This window comes from Pollachius pollachius, assembly GCF_949987615.1.
Source record: "Pollachius pollachius genome assembly, chromosome: 8".
Classification (NCBI taxonomy): Eukaryota; Metazoa; Chordata; class Actinopteri; order Gadiformes; family Gadidae; genus Pollachius; species Pollachius pollachius.
Window position 1 is genome coordinate 4039021 of NC_136941.1, and position 24154 is coordinate 4063174.

At 48.3% G+C, this 24154-nt stretch overlaps 1 protein-coding gene across 1 annotated transcript in view; it reads left to right on the forward strand.

The window, feature by feature from the left end:
* Positions 1 to 9767: 9767 nt before the first annotated feature.
* oprl1 (opiate receptor-like 1) overlaps positions 9768 to 24154 on the forward strand; it is a gene marked incomplete at its 3' end in the record, with an annotated part of 19321 nt that continues 4934 nt past the window's right edge. The window contains exons 1-4 of the mRNA XM_079741452.1: positions 9768 to 9880; positions 21978 to 22065; positions 22621 to 22803; positions 23423 to 23507. Coding sequence (XP_079597578.1) covers positions 9822 to 9880; positions 21978 to 22065; positions 22621 to 22803; positions 23423 to 23507 — 415 coding nt within the window. The 5' untranslated portion in view covers positions 9768 to 9821. The remainder of the gene's footprint in view (positions 9881 to 21977; positions 22066 to 22620; positions 22804 to 23422; positions 23508 to 24154) is intronic.

Consider the following 24154-nt stretch of genomic DNA (forward strand, 5'->3'; position numbering starts at 1 on the left):
AGGTTTTGAACTGGAGGCTGGAATGAAATGCTCTTCCATCAGGTCCCTTTGGAAAACTAAAATCAGGGCTGACTTTGAAAGGCCCTCTGTGCACAATTTCAACCCGATCAGCATCTAAAATGTGTGCTGGCCATAGAGCAGGATCAGTTGGAGGGGGCACATACGTCTCTACAATGTCACTTGCTGATGGCCTCTCAGTGACAGGACTCACTCTGCCGGTGGTTGTGTGTACTGGGTTGTATCTGTACCTGAACTAGTAGTTGATGGTTGTTGGTCAGGGCTGGGTGCTATTGCAGAGTCTGCAGAGATTGGTGGTTGATGATGTGTGCTTGAACTGCTGGTGGATGGTTGATCATCTAAATCTTCCTCCTGGTCTTGAGGAACTCCTTGCACATATCTAAGCATTGACCCTGCATTCAGAAATACAAGAAGAAATACTCAGGGATTGTACACTGAAATACAGTTTTGCACCTTGATTTAAAAATAATATTAAATATTAATTACAGGTTTATGTAAGCCTATGTGTTAAAAAAAAAAAATAAAAAAAAATAAAAAAGGCACCGTTACGAGGCACCGAAATGTGCGTTCTTATTCGATCTCGTTACAACCGTTTACGTCGGAACCGGTTCCCTACTGGAACCGAGTTAGTGCTCAACCCTAGTTACCAAGAGCTGTTCTCCATTCATCAACTCATTACTTTAAAGTATCATCTGTAGCATTACTTTTTCCACTACAGTACACAATTGCATACTCGTTGGTTCACAGTACACATGCTAGCATAACGTAGGCTACATAACAAACGCCAAATAAACGTCCTGAAATGCAGTAGGCCTATATAAGTAAACTTGGCTAGTACTTGGCTGACGACTTCTGATGGCTAAAAGAATATAGGAGCTAACGTTAGTTTGTTGACGTTAACGGTAACGTTAACCCTGGCATGAGCATAGACATTCATACAAGGACTAAATGTTACAGAATTAGCCATTTTTATTTAAAACATTGTCTTACCTGTGCATCATCTCGATGTCTCTTCTTCTTTCTCTTATCCGCCCCAGACTCTTGATGCCTTTTCGAGGCCATGTCCAAACACAGGTGTCTGCCGAACTTGAGAATGATGTCGAACATACCACTGGGATGTGGGGGAGGGGGGCACCAAGGGGAGAGAGGGAGAGGGCCGCACAGGAGACACATCTTTTTCTCGAGCAAATGTTACTTTTGTATTGCTTATCTATTAACACGTTTTACACATGTTACTTTTAAATATATGGTGTTATTATGATTATTATTATGACGATGATTTTTTTTTTGGGTCACATGACCCGCTGAGAGTTACAGTAGTATGGTCACATGACCAGCTGAGGGTCACATGACCATCTGGGGGTCACAGTAGGAGGGTCACATGATCAGCTGAGGGTCACAGAAGGAGGCTCACATGACCAGCTCAGAGTCACATGACCATCTGGGGGTCACAGTAGGAGGGTCACATGACCAGCTGAGGGTGACAGCAGGAGGGTCACATGACCAGCTGAGGGTCAAAATAGGAGGGTCACATGACCAGCTGAGGGTCACATGACCAGCCGAGGGTCACAGTAGGAGGGTCACGAACAAACTCACGCACGCACGCACACTCTAGCGGTTTGTATCTAGAGTTCACCCCAGGTCAGGGTCTTGGTGAACCAGGTGCCTCTCTGCCGCCCCGGCTCCATGTTCGCTGGTCCACAGGATCTATATTCAGATCAATGTCACGTCTCACATGAACACTGCTAATAGAGGATCAGTCCTCTGAGCTCTGAAATGAGACGCAGGAAACGTAATCCTGAAGTTTCAAAGTAAAACCGAGGCTATCTCGTCCTGTTCCAGGCTCACATTATCCATTTCTGAAAATAACTCGAGATACCCTCTCACCCTCTCAGCCTCTCTCCCTCTTTACCGCTCTCCCCGCTATCCCGGGTCTCTGGTCTTAACATCATGGTTACTACAACGACGAGACATTAGTCTGCATGGAGCTGGAATCAGACCATCTTCCCTCTCTCTCTCCATCATCTGCCTCTATGCTTTGGTGCTGACGAGGGGCCAAATAAGTCATCCCAGACACCAACCCGAACCACCAGCAAACTAAAACCAAGCTCGAGTATAGTTGGAGTCAAACGGTTGATATGGTGTATATGTGAGTATATTTATAACTGGAGTGTAGATTTAGTCCATATTGATATTTGTTTTGTGGTCGTACAGTGGTTGAGCAGTGAATGCGTCATGAGTCATCTCAGAACAAACGGACCGTCCAATTAGAGCCAGCTGCACCGCGGGGAGGGGGAGGGGAGGCTGCATGCGTGACAATTAAACATCACGCGCACGGCCAGGTGCTCCGGCTCCCAGCGGCCTTCGCGTGGGGACGCCGCCAGCGTGCGCTGAGAACTGGACTCACCAACGACGACACAAGAGTGACTCTCAGACGATGCACACAGCACATAAGTGGACAGATGGACCTATCACACGGCTGTAACCGTAACAGACCAATCATAGGGCTGTAACCGTAACCGACCAGTCACAGAGCTGTAACCGTAACCGACCAATCATAGGGCTGTAACCGTAACGGACCAATCATAGGGCTGTAACCGTAACCGACCAGTCACAGAGCTGTAACCGTGACCGACCAATCATAGGGCTGTAACCGTAACGGACCAATCATAGGGCTGTAACCGTAACAGACCAGTCACAGAGCTGAAACCGTAACCGACCAATCATAGGGCTGTAACCATAACGGACCAATCATAGGGCTGTAACCGTAACCGACCAGTCACAGAGCTGTAACCGTAACCGACCAATCATAGGGCTGTAACCGTAACGGACCAATCATAGGGCTGTAACCGTAACCGACCAGTCACAGAGCTGTAACCGTGACCGACCAATCATAGGGCTGTAACCGTAACAGACCAATCACAGGGCTGTAACCGTAACAGACCAGTCACAGAGCTGAAACCGTAACCGACCAATCATAGGGCTGTAACCATAACGGACCAATCATAGGGCTGTAACCGTAACCGACCGGTCACAGAGCTGAAACCGTAACCGACCAATCATAGGGCTGTAACCGTAACGGACCAATCATAGGGCTGTAAGCGTAACCGACCGGTCACAGAGCTGTAACCGTAACCAACCAATCATAGGGCTGTAACCATAACGGACCAATCATAGGGCTGTAACCGTGACGGACCAGTCACAGAGCTGTAAACGTAATTGACCAATCATAGGCCTGTAACCGTAACGGACCAATCATAGGGGTGTAATCGTGACGGACCAGTCACAGAGCTGTAAACATAATTGACCAATCATAGAGCGGTATCCGAAACGGACCAATCACAGAGCTGTAACCGTAATGGACCAATTACAGAGCTGTTGCCTTGATGGACCAATCACAAAAGCGAGCTGTAACCATAACGGATCATTCAGAGAGCTGTAACCGTAATGGACCAATCACAGAACGAGGTGTAACCGTAACAAACCAATCACACAGAGTGCTGTAACCATAACGGGACAATCAGAGAGCTGTAACCATAACTGACAATTGAGAGAGCTGTAACGTAATGGACCAATCACAGAGCTCTAACCATGATGAATCAATCAGAGAGCTGTACTCCTTACCATTGGCTGTCTGTCTGCCCTTTAAACCCTTTAAACTCGTCTGACGGTCTGCAGAATGACTTCATTATAACATTGAAATACAAAAATATCAGACACTATTTAATAGGAATGGGTTCTTCAGGAAACCGTCATAGCGCAAAACCCTCCAAGGGAGAAACGTTTTATCATGTTTCTCGAGACGACGGATCCCCGGTCGGTCTCCGGTGGAATGCACCGTGGAGGCGCGGGACCGCGAGCTCTACCGACGCAGACACACACGAGCGCGCGCTCACACAAGCACGTGCACACACACGCGCACCAATTTACCTTCTCCCTGCAAATGCGCTATTAGCCCCGGGAGACAGGGGAGAGGGGAGGGGAGGGGAGGGGAGGCGAGGAGAGGAGAGAAGAGGAGAGGAGAGGAGAGGAGAGGCGAGGAGAGGAGAGGAGAGGGGAGGAGAGGAGAAGAGGAGAGGAGAGGAGGAGAGGTGGGGAGAGGAGGAGAGCGGGGGAGTTGAAGCTGATCAAGCCCGGATAGATGAGTTCCTCTCTCCATCTCTACTCGAGTCGGCCCGCATCTTTACTCTAACCCCCGCCCCTTTCTTGCCGTCTCTCTCTCTCTCTCTCTCTCTCTCTCTCTCTCTCTCTCTCTCTCCACGCGGACCAGTTGATGCTGACTTAAACGTACACAGGTTTCTGTAAGGCGCGGACATGTTCTGAGTTCCAATTGATTTATTATTTATCATTTTATTATCGTATTGGTGGATCGTGATGACAGCGCAGGGAAACTGATAGAGAGAGAGAGAGAGAGAGAGAGAGAGAGAGAGAGAGAGAGAGAGAGAGCGAAAGAGAGAGAGAGAGCGAGAGAGACAGAGAGAGAGAGAGAGAGAGAGAGAGAGAGAGACACACACAGAGAGACAGAGAGACAGAGTGGTAAAGCGAGGTAGAGCGAGGTAGAGAGAGAAAAGTAGAGAGGGGGGAGAGAGAGAGAGAGACAGAGAGAGAGAGAGAGAGAGAGGGGTTTCACGGTGCTATGTGGACACCGAAGCACACGGAGGAGACGCGTGTCGCGCGCAACAACACACCGTAGCCCAGCCGAACTCCGTGCGGGATCGAACCCGGAACCCGGACTGCTGCAGAGGAGACACGAGGAGCTTCAGACATAGAGAGGTACGACGCTACATATATATATACATAAACACCACCGTGCACGAAGTAGACGCTCGCGTGCACCACTGCTCCATCTGTTGCTGTGCGCGCGGTGTTCGTCATGACTAGTGCATAGATATGCGCCAGTGTGCGTGTGCGTGTTCATGTGCGGTTGCATGTGCATGTGCGTGTTGATCTTACCACTCTGTTGTCACTTCTCCTGCCGCCGCTGGCATATTCTCGCGTCCGTGCGTTTGTACGCAGTGTGTGTGTGTGTGTGTGTGTGTGTGTGTGTGTGTGTGTGTGTGTGTGTGTGTGTGCGCGTGTGCGTGTGCGTGTGTGTGTGTGTGTCAGTGTGTGTGTCAGAGATTTTAACGGCTGGATTCCACTATTGATGCATGTATTATACGGTACCGGCATGGTCACAAGAGACACCTGAGACACACACACACACACACACGCACGCACGCGCACGCGCGCACACAGACACACCGGATAAATGTAAACACACGCACACAGACACACACACACACACACGCACACACACTGGATAAATGTAAACACACACATACACACACACACACACACACACACACACACCGGATAAATGTACGCACACACGCACACACACACACACACACACACCGGATAAACTTAAACAAACACACACACACACACACCGGATAAACTTAAACAAACACACACACACACACACACAAACACATATGACGTGTGTGTGTGCATTGATATTCCATATCTTTATAATTGGTCTTTTTTTTTTTATCAGAACCAAGGGTTAGGTGCTAGTGATAGGGTCAGGGTCTATGGTTAGATGCTACTAGTGATAGGGTTAGGGTCTAGGGTTAGCTGCTAGGGTTAGGGTCTAGGGTAGGGGGCTAGTGATAGGGTTAGGGTCTAGGGTTAGCTGCTAGGGTTAGGGCATCGGGTTGGGCTTTAGGGACGAGGGTTAGCTGTTTTGATAGTCTAGGGCTAGGTCTTAGGGATAGTGGTAGGGTTAGGGCCTGACACCAGTATGAACTGGGAGGTCTATTCGAGTGACACAACACATCACTATAAAGTGTGTGGCTAGCATGCGTTCTTGGCTTATCGTCCTTATTTTGGCTTAGCTTCTCACTCTGCTAATGGAAAGCACATTCTTGCAAGTTAAAGCAAGTGTATTATTTGTTTTGTATTTTGGCTCGGCTAGAATGTCCGTACATGCAGATGACCTCGTCCTGTTACTGAATGTATGCAGAAAACTTTCTTCTGTGACTGAATTTATGACTTAATGTACATCAGTAGGATGTTTGGAATGCACGTTCAAGATGTGCTCATTTACATTAACATTTACATTCAGGCACTTTAGCAGACGCTTTTCTCCAAAGCGACTTACAATGCGTACATTTGTCTGAGAAAAAATAAACAACAATATATTTCTTTCGGTACAGTAAGTGCGTACATTAAGTGCCAGGACGTACAACATACAATAAGTGCGTACATTAATTGCTTTTTCCTGTGACTGAATGCATGTAGATGACTGTGTTCTGCGACTGAATGTATGACCTAATGTACGTCAGTAAGATGTTAGATGATATGTGTGTCATGTGGTTCTATGGGTGACGGGTGACGGGCGACCATCTGTGACGTGGTCAACATGTCGAGCCTCAGGCCTGAGACGGTGCTTGTGTGAGGTGTGTGATCGAATGCATCAGACTGGAAATATTGGACGTTTAAAGCATTGAATGTTTAATGTATGGGATGTTGACGCTATCCGAGGATGATTAAATACTTAAAGGAATGTAGTTGACTTCCACAATGTCTCCATAATTTATTCATTAGATCATGAATAAATAGATCAAATTAAATAATGAATCAACATATCAGCGTAGTTAGTAGGAGCAGGCCGCACAGATCTTCTGGAAGGAGAGAGTATCCCAGAATCCTCTCTGGCTTGGTTAGGCTTAGACTAGCCCCTCCAACAGATCCTTCATACTCAACATCAACTAATATATTCTCTTATATTCTACTGTATTCTGCTCTACTCTATAGTAGGCAGCTGTACCCTATAGTAAGCGGCACTACTCTATTGTAAGCGGCTCTACTCTATTATAAGCGGCTCTGCTCTATAGTAAGCGGCTCTACTCTATAGTAAGCGTCTCTACTCTATAGTAAGCGGCTCTACTCTATTATAAGCATCTCTACTCTATAGTAAGCGTCTCTACTCTATAGTAAGCGTCTCTACTCTATTGTAAGCGGCTCCACTCTATTATAAGCAGCTCTGCTCTATAGTAAGCGTCTCTACTCTATAGTAAGCGTCTCTACTCTATAGTAAGCGGCTCTACTCTATTGTAAGCGAACTCTACTCTATAGTAAGCGGCTCTACTCTATTGTAAGCGGCTCCACTCTATTATAAGCGGCTCTGCTCTATAGTAAGCGTCTCTACTCTATAGTAAGCGTCTCTACTCTATAGTTTCATCCTGCTCCAGCCTCCTCCCTTCTAAACCAGTGCTGCTGCTGCCGGCTGCTGATATCCCTACTCCGATCGGACTCATGTGATTTGCAACACCTGCATCGTTCAGAGGAAGTGTGTCCCGGATAAATCATATTAGTGATTGATCACAGAACATATTGATCCCATTAGGGAACATATTGATCCCATTAGCGCTACACGCCCCCCCCCCCTGGTCGGGGGGGACGTGTAGCGCTCCCGTCCCGCTGCTGCTGGGCTTAAATCGTTTACAGGCCAGCTAGCATGCGGCTAACGGCGTCGGCTACCACTTGATGTTCATCGGTTGTGCGCGTTTGTTTCTCTTCATCGTTCCCCTGTTGAGTAACCATGTTATACTCATGTTATAATAAGATATACCGCGAGTGATCTGACTTCTGCACATGCGTGTGTTGGGAGGTTTTCTCTTTGTATGGTTGAGGGGGGGACTTGCATGCATGTATGTGTGTGTGTGTGCATGTGTGTGTGTATGTGTGTGTGCATGCGTGCGTGAGTGTAGTAAGCCCTATATGTCTTCAATGTTTGTGTTTCTTTGACATGGAAACTAATTGATGATCGTACCCATCGTGCCTACACCACACACACACACACACACACACACACACACACACACACACACACACACACACACTAACAGCCTGCAGACGGTGTCCATGTATGGAAGTGCACCCTCTTTTCCACTTCAACACTGTGTGTGGCTGATTACAAAAGAATCACACACACACACACACACACACACACACACACACACACACACACACACAGACACACACAAACATGCTCTCACATGCACAAAAGCAAAGACACACACACAGCAAACAGTAGATGACTTAGCGCTACAAAAGCACATTTGAAGGCAGAAAATAGACTTCAGAGGGCGATATGGGAGAGAGAACGGGAGAGAGAACGGGAGAGAGAACGGGAGAGAGAACGGGAGAGAGAATGTGAGAGATGGGAAGGGGGGGGGGGTTAGGGGAGAAAAGATGCAGAGCGAGAGCAAGAGAGGGAGGTGAGAGAGAGAAAGTGAGAGAGAGAGCATCAGCATTTATTATTCTGTTGTCTCAGCCATGCTACGCTACACTAGACCGCTAAGCTACCACTGTAATAGAGGTCTGCTAACCAATGCTAACAGAGCATGCGATGCTAAGGTGGTAGCAGGCCTCTTGTCTCGGGCCGGTCCCAGCTGACCGGGCCGCTGGGCTAGAGGTGCGCTCCCTCGGGATCCTTCTGGAGCGCAGGCCTGAAGGGCCACACATGAGACTGATGGTTCTGTCTGGTGACTTCTGCCTCGACATCTGAATCTGACTTAACTTAAGTAGAGAGAGATTGAAGTAAGTAAGAGAGAACCTTAAAGGGTGTGTGTGTGTGTGTGTGTGTGTGTGTGTGTGTGTGTGTGTGTGTGCGTGTGTGTGTGCAGAAATAGCATGAGGGAGGTCGAGAGCGTGAGAGAACGAGACAGAGCAGAGAAAATGTTAAAGATGTCGTGTGTGTGTGTGTGTGTGTGTGTGTGTGTAGTGTGTGCGTGTGTGTGCTTGTGTGTGCGTGTGTGTGCGTGTGTGTGTGTCAGTTGATTTGCTGCAGTATTCGTTCCTGTAGGCTTATCTCTAGAAGAGCAGTGGATGTGCTGTTTCTATCCTTGATATAAAACATTTACATTTACTTTGACATGCAGGGCATTCAGCAGACGCTTTTTTACAAAGCGACTTACAGTGAGTACATTTTCAGAAGAAGGAGAAACAATAAAAATAATATCGCTGTCTTACTCACAATCGTTAGGTTAACCCATTCACCATAAACAACAAAGAGTTAGGATGAGATGCTATACAATGCTAGCTAATTTTTTAAGTGCAAGGACGTACAACATACAATATATGGAATCTATCTAATCTATCAACATATCACTATACCATATATAATCTATATCAACATATCACTATATGTAATCTTTATCAACATATTACTATACAATATATCATCGATATCAAACAAAGCACTTATTCAAACCAATACTATATATATATATTTATATATATATCAATTCTCAACAAGTGACATCAACCCTATAATGGGATATATAACATCAAAGCGAGTCTTTATCCAACACCACCTACTGTCTATAAAACAACCCTCTAACACAGCAGAGGACAGAGGGTCGGTGACTCCAGGTCTGACACGGCCAATCCCAACGCCATTCAACCGACCAATCAGGAGGCCAGACAGCCAGGCAGTACATATTACATCACAGCCAAGTGGACGGTGTAAAGGGACGTCTACCCTCCATCGCCATCCCCTCTCCCTAATGCTAGTTATTGTAGCAGTAGTAATAGCATTACTAACAATGAGTGAAAGGTTATTCGTGTTAGTAGGCCCAGCAGCAGCAGTAATACGTTCTGTTGTCCCCCAGATGGATTTCCCGGAGGACTCCCTGCTGGATGACTTTGCCCACCTGCACCCCTACAACGACTCCTGCCACCAGAACATCAGCTCCAACGAGACGGACGCCTTCCTGCCCACGGGCGTGAAGGCCACCATCGTGGTGGTGTACATGATCGTGTGCGTGGTCGGGCTGGTGGGGAACTGCCTGGTCATGTACGTCATCGTCAGGTAAGACCCGCTGAAGCACCGAAGGACCCTCTCAGCCCTGGCCACCACCACCACCACTCTACCCAGTACCACGTTACCACCACCACCACCACTCTACCCAGTACCACGTTACCACCACCACCACCACTCTACCCAGTACCACGTTACCACCACCACCACCACTCTACCCAGTACCACGTTACCACCACCACCACCACTCTACCCAGTACCACGTTACCACCACCACCACCACTCTACCCAGTACCACGTTACCACCACCACCACCACTCTACCCAGTACCACGTTACCACCACCACCACCACTCTACCCAGTACCACGTTACCACCACCACCACCACCACTCTAACCAGTACCACGTTACCACCACCACCACCACTCTACCCAGTACCACGTTACCACCCACCACCACCACCACTCTACCCAGTACCACGTTACCACCACCACCACCACTCTACCCAGTACCGCGTTACCACCCACCACCACCACTCTACCCAGTACCACGTTACCACCACCACCACCACTCTACCCAGTACCGCGTTACCACCCACCACCACCACCAATCTACCCAGTACCATGTCATCCCACCCCTGACTGCTACCACCGAAACAACCCTGTCTGCGTAGCAACCACACCACCACCACCGAAACCACTGTCTGCATAGCAACCACACCATTAACACCAACAAAACCCATCTGCATAGCAACTATGACAGCAGTAACACACTGTTACCATAGCAACCACACCATTAGCACAAAGGCAGTAAACTTGCCATAGCAACAACAGAAGCAATGCTGAAGCACCATGTCAAGATCAACAACAGGAACACCAAAACAACACCTACAGTTGCATCAACACAATCACCAAAGCAGCAAAAGCAACACTGCCAAAACTAAATCAATATAGCAACAACAGCACTACAACAAACAACATGATCACCTTAGCAACCACAACACCACTCCAAAAAAACATCACTGCCATAGCAACAACCGCACTACCAAAAGTAAAGATTGCCATAGCAACAACAGTAGTTCTATGAAAGCAAAACCATTGTCATAGCAACTGCAGCAGCACCTTTATTGCCATAGCAACAGCAGCGGCACCGAAAGAAACCATCATCAAAAAGTATTTTTCCTATTTCAACGTGTCAAAGTATTATAGCGGTCAGCTGACCTGACGGCTCATCGCTATAGAAACCAGGTCCATTAGGAGAGGCACGGACATTGATCTGAATATCTCCATCATCAGAGGCTTTTAGACGATAACATAGAGAAATATTTCAGCTGTTTTGTCTGATTTGATGAAGGTTCAGATGGAGTGCAGTCTTCAATACCTTATACTCTGTTCGCGCTCAGCCTCTGAACAAAGACATCCATAGTAGGCAACAAAGAGAATTAATTGCTTTTGCTGGACTGAATAAGGAAAATCAATCATTACGCCGAGAGAACCTATCTGAAAAACATGATCCAATCAGAAGAAGTATCTTGAGGCGCCCTCATATATGGCTTGTGCTCCTACAGAATCAGGAGCTCTAGTGGTCACATGGGCTCCTGAATGGGAAGCTTTTTGGCCACAGATGGCCGCTCCATGTGCGCTGAAGACAGGGAGCCAAGGAGACGACCGGACGCAGAGGCGGAAAGTCTAGGGAGAGAGAGACATAGGAAAATAGAAGAGCATCCACAGCAGAGGATAAAAGAGCAGTTCATGTCTAGATAGAGGGAGAGCGAGGGAGAGACAGAGTCGAGGACATCCATGGATGGGTAGCAGAAAGAAACACAAGAATCTCGAGGTCACGTGAGAAGTGTCCTCTTCAAACTGGTTATGGACACAACATTCAACATTCAACATTCACTATACTGGATCGGTATGGTTCTGGCTAAAGACAGAGCCTTGACAAGCCCCCCCCTTAACCAGTTTTAGGTTGCACCTCTCTCTCTCTCTCTCTCTCTCTCTCTCCCTCTCTATCTCTCTTTCTCTCTGTCTCTCCCTCTTTCTTTTCTTTCTCTCTCCCTCGTCTGTTTAAATTATTAAAACTGAAACTGAACACAGCTTAATGAGGCCATGAGAAATATTCTTAATTTCACACACATAAACACACGCTTGCACACACGCACACACTCTATCTCTCCCCTGGCTCTAATCTCTCCCTCTCAGCTGGGGATAATTTAATGAGCCTTAATCTGTTGTTTGGGTCTAATTCACCGTAAAGAAATGATGCTAAACATCAGGCTTCTCATCCTCTCTCTCTCTCTCCTCCTCCTCTCTCATCGCTCTCTCTCTTTCCCCTCCCTCTCTCTCTCTCCCCTCCTCTCTCTCCCCTCTCTCTCTCTCCAACCTCTCTCTCGTCTCTCTCCTTTCTCTCCCCCCTCTCTCTGTCTCTCTCCCCCCTCTCTCTCCTCTCTCTCCCCGTCTCCTTCACTCTCTCTCTCTCTCTCTCTGTCTCTCCTCTCTCCCTCTCTCTCTCTCTCTCTCTCTCCCTCTCTCTCCTCTCTCTCCTCTCTCTCCCCCCCTCTCTCACACACACACAAACACATGTAAGGGAGATCTAGCAGGGTAAGAGCTTGGAGGAGGAGAGAGAGTGGATGTGGAGAGTGGACCTGGCTGGGTTAATCAGTACTTGATCACTAATACGTGTTGATTACTTCTCGTTGAGCAGTACTTGTGTATTATTTTTGTAGTACTTGTTAAGAACTCGTATCAGTGTTGATTAATAGTTGAATGAGAGAGAGAGAGAGAGATTGAAAGAGAGAGAGAGAGAGAGAGAGAGAAACACAGAGAGAGACAGAGAGAGAGTAAGAGAGAGAGAGACAGAGAGAGAGAGAGAGAGAGAGGAGAGGAGAAGAGAAGAGGAGAGAAGAGGAGAGGAGAGGAGGACAGAAAGAACAAGAAGAGGGGAAGGTCTGTTTGTCTGTCCGTCTATCTGTCTACCCGTTTGTCCGTCTACCTGTATGTCTTTCTGCCTCTGCCTATCTCAGCAGGAAGTATGTCATCAATCAGAAGGTTTATGAGAGAGCGACAGATTAATAAACAAACACTCGGATCGCTTCTGTGCGTCAATAAGAGTGATGATGTGATGAAGCTTGAAGCATGAACGCTTTAGAGAGGTGGTGATGTTTAGGGTTATAGGGGTTTGGTATGAATGGGTGATTAGAGAGAGAGAGAGAGAGAGAGAGAGAGAGAGAGAGAGACGGAAGATAGTTTTTGTTCTTGTCAGTGCTGTCTCTAGAACGAGAGAGAGAGAGAGAGATATAGAGTGGGAGGGAGGGAGGGAGAGAGAGAGAGAGAGAGAGAGAGAGAGAGAGAGTGGGAGGAAGGGAAGGAGGGAGGGAGGGAGGGAGGGAGGGAGGGAGAGAGAGAGAGAGTGGAGGGAGGGAGGGAGAGAGAGAGAGACAGAGGGGGGGGGAGAGGGAGAGAGGGGATGGAGAGAGACAGAGGGAGGGAGAAGAGAGTGAAAGATTGGTGTTGGAGGTAAAATGGCCTCAGGGACAGCCAATCAGAGAGCTCCGTAACGGTCTGTGATGAAACAATGCAATCAGAAGTCGGCCAGTAGTTTTCCACCCTGCACATCTCTCTCCCCGCTCCACCGCCGCAGGACGGAACGTTCCGGAACGTTCCGGAACGTTCCAGCCGCCAGCAGAATAACAGATTTACTGCCTGACTCCCATCGGCCAATCACGACAGAGGAGCAGACCGGGTAGGGCTTAGGGAGTACTACTACGAGTACTACGAAATAGTGCCTCCCTCTGATAGTATGAGTGCTATAGAGTACTATGGAGGAGTACTTCTTCATTTTAGTACTATAGAGTACTATGGAGTAGTACCACTTCATTTAGAGTAGTACCTCTTCATATGACAGTATGAGTACTATACGAGTACGATAAAGGAGTACCTCTTCATGTGTCAGTATCAGTGCTATATATGAGTACTATATCAGTGGTACCCCTTGATGTGACAGTATGAGTACTCTATGAGTACTACATGAGTAGTACCTCTTCATATGACAGTATGAGTACTATATGAGTACGATAAAGGAGTACCTCTTCATGTGTCAGTATCAGTGCTATATGAGTACTATATCAGTGGTACCCCTTGATGTGACAGTATGAGTACTCTATGAGTACTACATGAGTAGTACCTCTTCATATGACAGTATGAGTACTATATGAGTACGATAAAGGAGTACCTCTTCATGTGTCAGTATCAGTGCTATATATGAGTACTATATCAGTGGTACCCCTTGATGTGACAGTATGAGTACTCTATGAGTACTACATGAGTAGTACCTCTTCATATGACAGTATGAGTACTATATGAGTACGATAAAGGAGTACCTCTTCATGTGTCAGTATCAGTGCTATATATGAGTACTATATCAGTGGTACCCCTTGATGTGACAGTATGAGTACTCTATGAGTACTACATGAGTAGTACCTCTTCATATGACAGTATGAGTACTATATGAGTACGATAAAGGAGTACCTCTTCATGTGTCAGTATCAGTGCTATATGAGTACTATATCAGTGGTACCCCTTGATGTGACAGTATGAGTACTCTATGAGTACTACATGAGTAGTACCTCTTCATATGACAGTATGAGTACTATATGAGTACGATAAAGGAGTACCTCTTCATGTGTCAGTATCAGTGCTATATATGAGTACTATATCAGTGGTACCCCTTGATGTGACAGTATGAGTACTCTATGAGTACTACATGAGTAGTACCTCTTCATATGACAGTATGAGTACTATATGAGTACGATAAAGGAGTACCTCTTCATGTGTCAGTATCAGTGCTATATGAGTACTATATCAGTGGTACCCCTTGATGTGACAGTATGAGTACTCTATGAGTACTACATGAGTAGTACCTCTTCATATGACAGTATGAGTACTATATGAGTACGATAAAGGAGTACCTCTTCATGTGTCAGTATCAGTGCTATATGAGTACTATATCAGTGGTACCCCTTGATGTGACAGTATGAGTACTCTATGAGTACTACATGAGTAGTACCTCTTCATATGACAGTATGAGTACTATATGAGTACGATAAAGGAGTACCTCTTCATGTGTCAGTATCAGTGCTATATATGAGTACTATATCAGTGGTACCCCTTGATGTGACAGTATGAGTACTCTATGAGTACTACATGAGTAGTACCTCTTCATATGACAGTATGAGTACTATATGAGTAAGATAAAGGAGTACCTCTTCATGTGTCAGTATCAGTGCTATATATGAGTACTATATCAGTGGTACCCCTTGAGGTGACAGTATGAGTACTCTATGAGGACTACATGAGTAGTACCTCTTCATATGACAGTATGAGTACTATAAAGGAGTACCTCTTCATATGTCAGTATCAGTGCTATATGAGTACTATATCAGTGGTACCCCTTGATGTGACAGTATGAGTAATCTATGAGTACTACATGAGTAGTACCTCTTCACGTGACTTAGTCTTCTTAGTCTTTCTGGTAGCATAAGGTTTCTTTGTTCTATTTTTGTAATGTTTATTTGAACCCAACCCCTCTCTGTCCTTCCACCATCGGAGCTCAGAGCTCAGGTACTCTCCTCTCTGAACTCCTCCTAGAACGTTCTCCTCCTGGGAACACTCACTCTGCTGCGCCCAGCCTCTGCTGGGAAATAGATCCGTGTTTGGTGGTGTGCGTGTGTGTCTGCATAGATCGCAACTCAATCAAATGGGAGTGTGTGTACGTGTCATGATGGTTGTGTGTGTGAGCGTGTGTGTGTGTGTTTGTCATACGGTGTGTGTGTTTGTCATACTGTGTGTTTGTCATGCTGTGTGTTTGTCATGCTGTTTGTGTTTCTCATACGGTGTGTGTGTTTGTCATACTGTGTGTTTGTCATGCTGTTTGTGTTTCTCATACGGTGTGTGTGTTTGTCATACTGCGTTGTTGTCATGCTGTTTGTGTTTCTCATACAGTGTGTGTGTTTGTTATAATGTGTGTTTGTCATACTGTGCGTTTGTCATGCTGTTTGTGTTTCTCATACGGTGTGTGTGTGTTTGTCATACTGTGTGTTTGTCATACTGTCTGTGTTTGTCATACGGTGTGTGTTTGTCATACTGTGTGTTTGTCATACTGTTTATGTTTGTCATACGGTGTGTGTGTGTGTGTGTTAAAAAACACATCATCCCAGCGCTACATTCTAATCCCCACCACTTCGCTCTTGAACAATGCGTGTGTGTGTGTGTGAGCTGTATGCTACGCTAACGTAGCATACAGCTCCTCATCAATGCATCACACAGAGAGCCCTGAAAGCTCCGGTGTTGAATACACAACACAATGGGGCACGTTGCAGGTAATGAGTGGCGCTAGGCGGTGAAGGTCGTGAGTGGGCGCTACAGGGGAACCATCCCATAATAGAGACATGTTAAAAGACACGTGACACGTGGGTCCCTTTGTAACGCAACACCGGTCCTCCTCGCTCGGAGCCTGAAGGAAGCGGCCGCACGTCGATAGAGGAAACCGTAGGAGGAATTAATCAGGGGCAGGATGAAGAGCAGCAGGCAAAGCAGTGCCGGTAGCTCGTTGCTAGCATGGCGCAAGCTGGAGGGCTAAAGCCACGCTAACAACGAGCTAACACCACACTAACAACACCACACTAACAACACCACGCTCACGACGCGCTAACGACACGCTAACACCTCGCTAACCACACGCTAAAACCATGCTAAGACCACGCTAACAACGCGCTAACGCCACGCTAACAACATGCTGAGTCCACAGTAACAACACGATAATGACACGCTGACAATATGCTAAGGCCACGGTAACACCCATGTTCCGACACAATCAATGCCTCGTGTTCGCAATCAATATGTTGCATGCGAGCCGTCGTTTGCGGTGGCGATGTTTTGGAGAAACGACAACGTTAATGTTAACGGTACAGTGCGAGCCTGACACCTTGCTGGAGGAGCAGCGGACGTTCCTCATGGTCATGGTGATAAGTGACAGGCCCGGTGTCTCGTATCGTGTGACCGCCCATCGTCGCCCAGCCCCCGACGGGACGGAGCCCTGATGGGTGAATGTCTGACGGCCTGCAGCGTCCGGATGAGGTCGCTATGGAAACCTCTCTGCTGCTGGGAGCCAGGCATCACCCCCATCCCCGGCACTAGCCCAGACGATCTGGACAGGCCTGTCTGTGTCTCAGCATGGGAGAGCTGCTTCCCCTCCTCATGTCCGTTGAGCGCTGTCTGTCTGACAAGCTGTCTGTCTGACTTTGACACGCTGTCTGTCTGACCCGCTGTCTGTCTGACTTGCTGTCTGTCCGACTCTGACACGCTGCCTGTCTGACCCGCTGTCTGTCTGACACGCTGTCTGTCTGTCAGGCTGTCTATCTGACACGCTGTCTGTCTGCCCGCTGTTTGGCTGTCTGGGTTTATTCTGCTTAGCACCCTGAACACAAAAACGACCTGCAACACACGACTGGACCTGTTCAACGTCCAAGGCAGCGCTTACAAAAGAAGTCTGAGAGAGAGAGAGAGAGAGAGAGAGAGAGAGAGAGAGAGAGAGAGAGAGAGAGACACACACACACACGCAAAGAGAGCATATAGTAATAGAGACGGAGAGAGAGAAAGAGACCCAATGTATCCATTCAGGTGTGCAGGGTGTTTTAGCCAGCCATGGAGGTCACCCTGTAAGAGAGAGGGACAAAGGTGCGCTCTTATAGGATAACATGTCTCCGACTCCCCCAGAGCTGAGGAAGAAACACGTGTTATCTGCAGGAGCAGGCTGCTGGAACCACTCCTCCACCTCCTTCCATCTCCTCCATCTCCCTCTCCCTCCATCTCCTCATTCTCCACCTCCCTCCTTCTCCTCCACCTCCTCCCTCTACCTCCCTCCTTATCCTCCTCCTCCACCTCCTCAACCTTCCTCCTTCTCCTCCATCGCCCTCCATCTGCTCCTCCACCTCCCATCGTCTCCTCCATCTCCCTCTCCTCCACCTCCCCTACCTCCTCCACCTCCCTCCACCTTCCTCCTTCCCCTCCCTCTTCCTATACCTCCTCCATCCCCCTCCATCTCTACCTCCCTCCTTCTCCTCCAACTCCTCCACTTCCCCTACCTCCTTCACCTCCCTCCATCTACTCCATCTCCCTGGTGTCAGTGGCTGAGGAGGAGGAGGAGGAGGAGCGAAGGACCATGTGGGAGTGAGGAGGAGGAGGATGACCATGGGGGAGGGAGGAGGAGGAGGGGGGGAGTCGAGGAGCTGTAGGCCATGTGAGGGGGAGGAATGTGTGATGAGCGACGGCCTTGCAGATGTTCCTCAGCAGTGTCGTGCGTATGAGCGATGAAAAGAGCCCATAAGGTCGGCACAGGAGAAAGGAGACAGAAGAGAACCACACTCAGAGGGGGACAATAGAAAGGTTTGAGAGGTCCAGACTCTTTAACATCACCATCTCCTTGACGAGCTCCACCATCTTGTGTGGGAGAGGAGGTCAGCGGAGGAAGAAGCGTTTCTGAAGAAGAGGATGGTTCTTACAGATGTCTCCTTCTACATGCAAATGCCACAACATCCTGTTCTTTGTGCAGAACAAAAGAGCCACTTTTCGATTAAAGGGGTTAGTGTTCAGGATGTGAGGGTCAAGGTAAGGGTCATGGGTTAGGGTTTAGAGTTAGAGGGTTAAGGCAAGGGTTATTGGTTAGGGTTCAGGGAAAGAGGGTTAAGGTGAGGGTTACGGTAAGGGTTAAGGGGTTAAGGGTAGGGTAGGCTAGCCTTTCATGTAAGACAGGGTTTATGCTATGCTCCGCAGCAGCTGGCTGGGCTATAAACAGGAAGAGATGTGCGGCAGATAGAAATAGCTGCAGTATTACCACTACAACGCTCAGACAGTTGACTGCACTTCGGCAGCGCTTGAGTGAAAATAGAGAGGGGGAGAGAGAGGGAGAGAAAGAACTTGATAGAGAGAGAGAGAGAGAGAGAGAGAGAGAGACAGAGACAGAGAAAGGGGGGAGAGACAGTGGGAGAGAGAGTGCGAGAGAGTGACAGAGGGAGAGAGAGAGAGAGCGAGAGAGGGAGAGAGAGAACTTGAGAGCGATGAGAAAGAGAGGGACAGAGAGAGAGAGTAACAGAGGGAGAGAGACGGGGGAGAGAGAGGGGGAGAGACAGAGGAAGAGAGAGACAGAGAGCGAGAGATAGGGACAGACAGAGCAAGGGAGTGTGAGAGAGAGAGAGTGGTAAAATTGTCTAAATTCGACCCTGAATTGCCTCTCATATCTCCAGATGGATCTGGTCTGCTAGACAGACACTAAAAGGCAGCTGGAGTGTTGCAGCATGGCGGGGCGCGCTTAAGAATGCTACGCTGCACCGCGGCGCGATGCTATTAGCGAGAGTGGTGGCTGGCCTGGCTCAGGGGACAGGCACCTGAGAGGCGCGAGAGGGGAACCGTGAGCCTGTTACATCGTCTGGAGGGGAGGGGAGAGGTTAGCCTGTTACACCGTCTGGCTCCCTGGAAGGGAGGCGTGACCAGGGTGTTTACAGGAGAAAGGCTCACAGCCCATCAGAGAACTGCCAACCAGAGAGCTCAGAGGGGGAAACCGCTCAGGAACAGGCCATGCGTTTAAAAGAACAGTAAACCACTGAATCACAAGGATACATCTGAGAGCTGGAACTAAACAGATAACATTACAAGCTAATGGAGAAGAGGAAGCAACTAAACGTGTCGCTTTTTAGATGATCATTCAGCTCACCTCCACACCCAGCTGGGCCCCTGTTAGCTCCTAGCCGGGCTCCTGTTAGCTCCTAGCTTGGCCTCCTGTTAGCTCCTATAGCTTGACTCCTGTCAGCTCCTATAGCTAGCCTCCTGTTAGCTCCTAGCGGGCCTCCTGTTAGCCCCTAGCGGGCCTCCTGTTAGCTCCTAGCTTGGCGTCCTGTTAGCTCCTATAACTGGGCTCCTGTTAGCTCCTATAGCTTGACTCCTGTTGGAACCTAGCGGGCCTCCTGTTAGCTCCTAGCGGGCCTCCTGTTAGCTCCTAGCGGGCTTCCTGTTAGCTCCTAGCGGGCCTCCTGTTAGCTCCTAGCTTGGCGTCCTGTTAGCTCCTATAACTGGGCTCCTGTTAGCTCCTATAACTTGCCTCCTGTTGGAACCTAGCTTGGCTCCTGTTAGCTCCTAACTTGACACGGGTTGGCTCCTATAGCTGGTCCTGATAGCTCCTAGCTTGGCTCACAATAGCTCCTGTTGGAACCCAGCTTGGCTTCTGTTAGCTCCTAACCTCCTGTTCCGAAGATTACTAGTATACACGCGCACACACACACGCACACACACACACACACACACACACACACACACACACACACACACACACACACACACACACAGACTCTCACGTGCACACACACATGCATGTATAAACATGCACACGGCCACTCAGGCACACACGCCGACAAAAGCTCAGGAAATGAAATTTCCGCTTCACTGAGCCATTAGTTGTTTGACCAATCAGATCAGTCTGAATGCTCTGCTGCCACTCAGCCAGACGTCAGGGACAGAGGGAGGTGCTGCTACCGTGGCGAGCTACATTCAGGAGCGCAATATCAAAGGGGAGGATAGCCTGGGGGGTTGGGTGTTCCTGAAAGGTGACCTACCTACTGCCTAACCCAAACCTGCTCCTTAGTGACCTGCCTCTGTACTGTCCAACCCCAACCACCAATAGTAGTTGGGGTACTACAATGGTAATGTAATAACCCCACTACTGTTACTATAGTACTACTATAATACTTTAGTAGTAGAGGTACTACATTACTATAGTACTACTATAATACTTTGGTAGTAGAGGTACTACATTACTAGAGTACTACTATAATACTTGAGTAGTAAAGGTACTACATCAGTAGAGTACTACTATAATACTTTAGTAGTAGAGGTACTACATTAAATAATAATAATAATAAATAATACATTTAATTTAAAACGCCTTTCAGGACACCCAAGGTGGCTTCACAGATAAAACAAAATATAATAAAAATATCAAAAATATCAAAAATTATCACAAATATTTAGTCCATATAGCCATATGATAGTCCATAGGCTAGTCTGAAGGGATAGGTTTTTACATTACTATGGGTTAAGGCTCTCGGCGGGGGTCACTGATCGTGATGGAGTGTGTTGGGGACAGCGCTGGACTGAGTCTGTGTCAGGCATTTCCTGCAGCCACAGATCAGCAGGAAGTGGAGCAGACTGGAGGGACAGTGTCCCCGGATGATTTAATAACCAGCCTGGTTAGAGCTCAACTATCATACATCTTCTGAAGTGGTTATACTGGGGCTGAGAGGACCTCCACACGGCTTCAGAGCTCACGGTGAAGCCCCTGGGAGACCGGTCTACACAGGGACAGGTCTGTAGACCGGTCCACAGGGGGGTCAGGTCTACAGAGGGACAGGTCTACAGAAGTCTGGTCTACACAGGGTCAGGTCTACAGGGGGTCAGGTCTACAAAGGTCTGGTCTACAGAGGGACAGGTCTACAGAGGGACAGGTCTGTAGACCGGTCCATAGGGACCCAGGTCTACAGAGGTCTGGTCTACAGAGGGACAGGTCTACAGAGGGACAGGTCTGTAGACCGGTCCACAGGGGTCAGGTCTACAGAGGGTCAGGTCTACAGAGGGTCAGGTTCTACAGAGGGTCAGGTCTGCAGAGGGTCAGGTCTACAGGGGGTCAGGTCTAGAGAGGGTCAGGTCTACAGAGGGTCAGGTCTGCAGAGGGTCAGGTCTACAGGGGGTCAGGTCCACAGGGGGTCAGGTCTACAGAGAATCAGGTCTTTAGACCGGTCCACCTGTAGACCTGACCCTCTGTAAACCAGTCTACATAGGGTCTGGTCTACAGAGGTCTGGTTTAGAGAGGGCAGGTCTACAGAGGGCCAGGACGCTAGGCTTGAAATTGAAACATCCTCTCTCTCTCTCTCTCTCTCTCTCTCTCTCTCTCTCTCTCTCTCCCTCTCTGTCTCTCTGTCTCTCTGTCTCTCTGTCTCTCTGTCTCTCTGTCTCTCTGTCTCTCTCTCTCTCTCTCTCTCTCTCTCTCTCTCTCTCTCTCCTCCCTCTCCCTCCCTCTCCCTCTCCCTCTCTCTCTCTCTCTCCAGGTACACTAAGATGAAGACTGCCACTAACATCTACATCTTCAACCTGGCCCTGGCTGATGCTCTGGTTCTGGCCACACTGCCCTTCCAGGTAACAGACCATAATAACCCTGCTGTGATGTACTGCAGTATGGAGTAGTTTAGTAGCATTTAGTAGCATTTATAATCTGAAGTATCGCGAAGGACTGGGCATTAGTACATAGTATATAAGTACTATTATAACCAAACCTGCCGTTGATTATTATTGATCATAATTAGGTTTATCCATCCTTAAGTTTAAATATCGTTATATTTAGGCATCATTAAGTTTACATATCGTTACGTTAATGCATTATTGAGTTTATGTATCGTTACGTTAATGCATCATTAAGTTTGTGTATTGAAGAACGTATTGCTATATCAACATATATCAATAATCAGACATAACCTAATAACAGTTAAGATAATTGGATTTCAACATCAATGTGCAGTCTGAGTAAGCAATCCAGGCTGGAATCATGTTATCAACCAACACGTAGAAATGAGCATGGCTTCACAACGATACCTCAGCTGTTATAAACCAACATTTATCCTTTAGCGTAGCTCAATAATGCTGCCTTAGCCTTTATAAACCAACATGTAGACATTGGGATCATCTTTCCCCCAGGGTACAGATGTGTTCCTTGGGTTCTGGCCCTTCGGGAACGCCCTGTGCAAGGCGGTGGTGTCCATCGACTACTACAACATGTTCACCAGCACCTTCACCCTGACGGTGATGAGCATGGACCGCTACGTAGCCGTCTGCCACCCTGTCAAGGCCCTGGACATGAGGACCCCCCACAAGGCCAAGGTCACGACCCCTCCGTGACCCCTCCTTGACCCCTACCTGCTCCTTAATGACCTGTCTCTGTACTGTCTAACCCCTACCTGCTCCTTAATGACCTGTCTCTGTACTGTCTAACCCCTACCTGCTCCTTAATGACCTGTCTCTGTACTGTCTAACCCCTACCTGCTCCTTAATGACCTGTCTGTACTGTCTAACCCCTACCTGCTCCTTAATAACCTGTCTCTGTACTGTCTAACCCCTACCTGCTCCTTAATGACCTGTCTCTGTACTGTCTAACCCCTACCTGCTCCTCAATGACCTGTCTCTGTACTGTCTAACCCCTACCTGCTCCTTAATAACCTGTCTCTGTACTGTCTAACCCCTACCTGCTCCTTAATGACCTGTCTCTGTACTGTCTAACCCCTACCTGCTCCTTAGCAACCTGTCTCTGTGCTGTCTAACCCCTACCTGCCTCTTAATAACCTAAGGATTAAATTGTCTCTAGATGTAAACATATTGCTGGAGACAAGGATAGCAAAACTCCAGCATCCTGTTTGGTATTATGGGATGGAGCTGGCCGTAGGGTCCTTCCCTCTCTGATCTGTGCGTTTCTATGGGGTGGTGTTGCCATGGCAACCTGCAGGTGGTGAATATCTGCGTTTGGGTGTTGGCCTCCGCCATCGGGGTCCCGGCCATGGTGATGGGGGACGTTGAGGAGGATATGAACAGTAAGACACACACACACACACACACACGCACACGCACACGCACACGCACACGCACACGCACACGCACACGCACACGCACACGCACACACACACACACACACACACACAGACACGCACACGCACACGCACACGCACACGCGCACACGCACACGCACACGCACACGCACACACACACACACACACACACACACACACACAGTACGATATTGGCTTCAATCAACAGCTCAACTCAGAACATCCGACATCTCAAATCTTGAAGCTGGTTTCACAACGCCGCGCGGCAACTCGCCACCTCCGTTCATTTCAATGAGGGAGGGGCGGCAGAGGGGAGGCGGTTACAAAAGCGACTGTTGGACCTGGAAGCGGTTGCCGCCCTACCACTCAGCTCTCCCCGTGTTGAAGCTTTTGGCGGCAGACGCCTGGCGGTGGCGGCGGCAGCAGCAGCCGCTCTTAAAAACCACTGGCCCCTCACACCGCCGCGCTGAGCCCTCCGGCAGCGAGGCGGTTATCAGGGCGGTTGCCGCGCGGCGGTGTGCAAGCACCTTAAGGAGGACTTTAGCATGTTTCAATTACTTTCAACTTCACTTGCATGGCTTCTCTCATACAGAATCAATCTCTCTCTCCCTCTCCCCCTCTCTCTCCTTTGC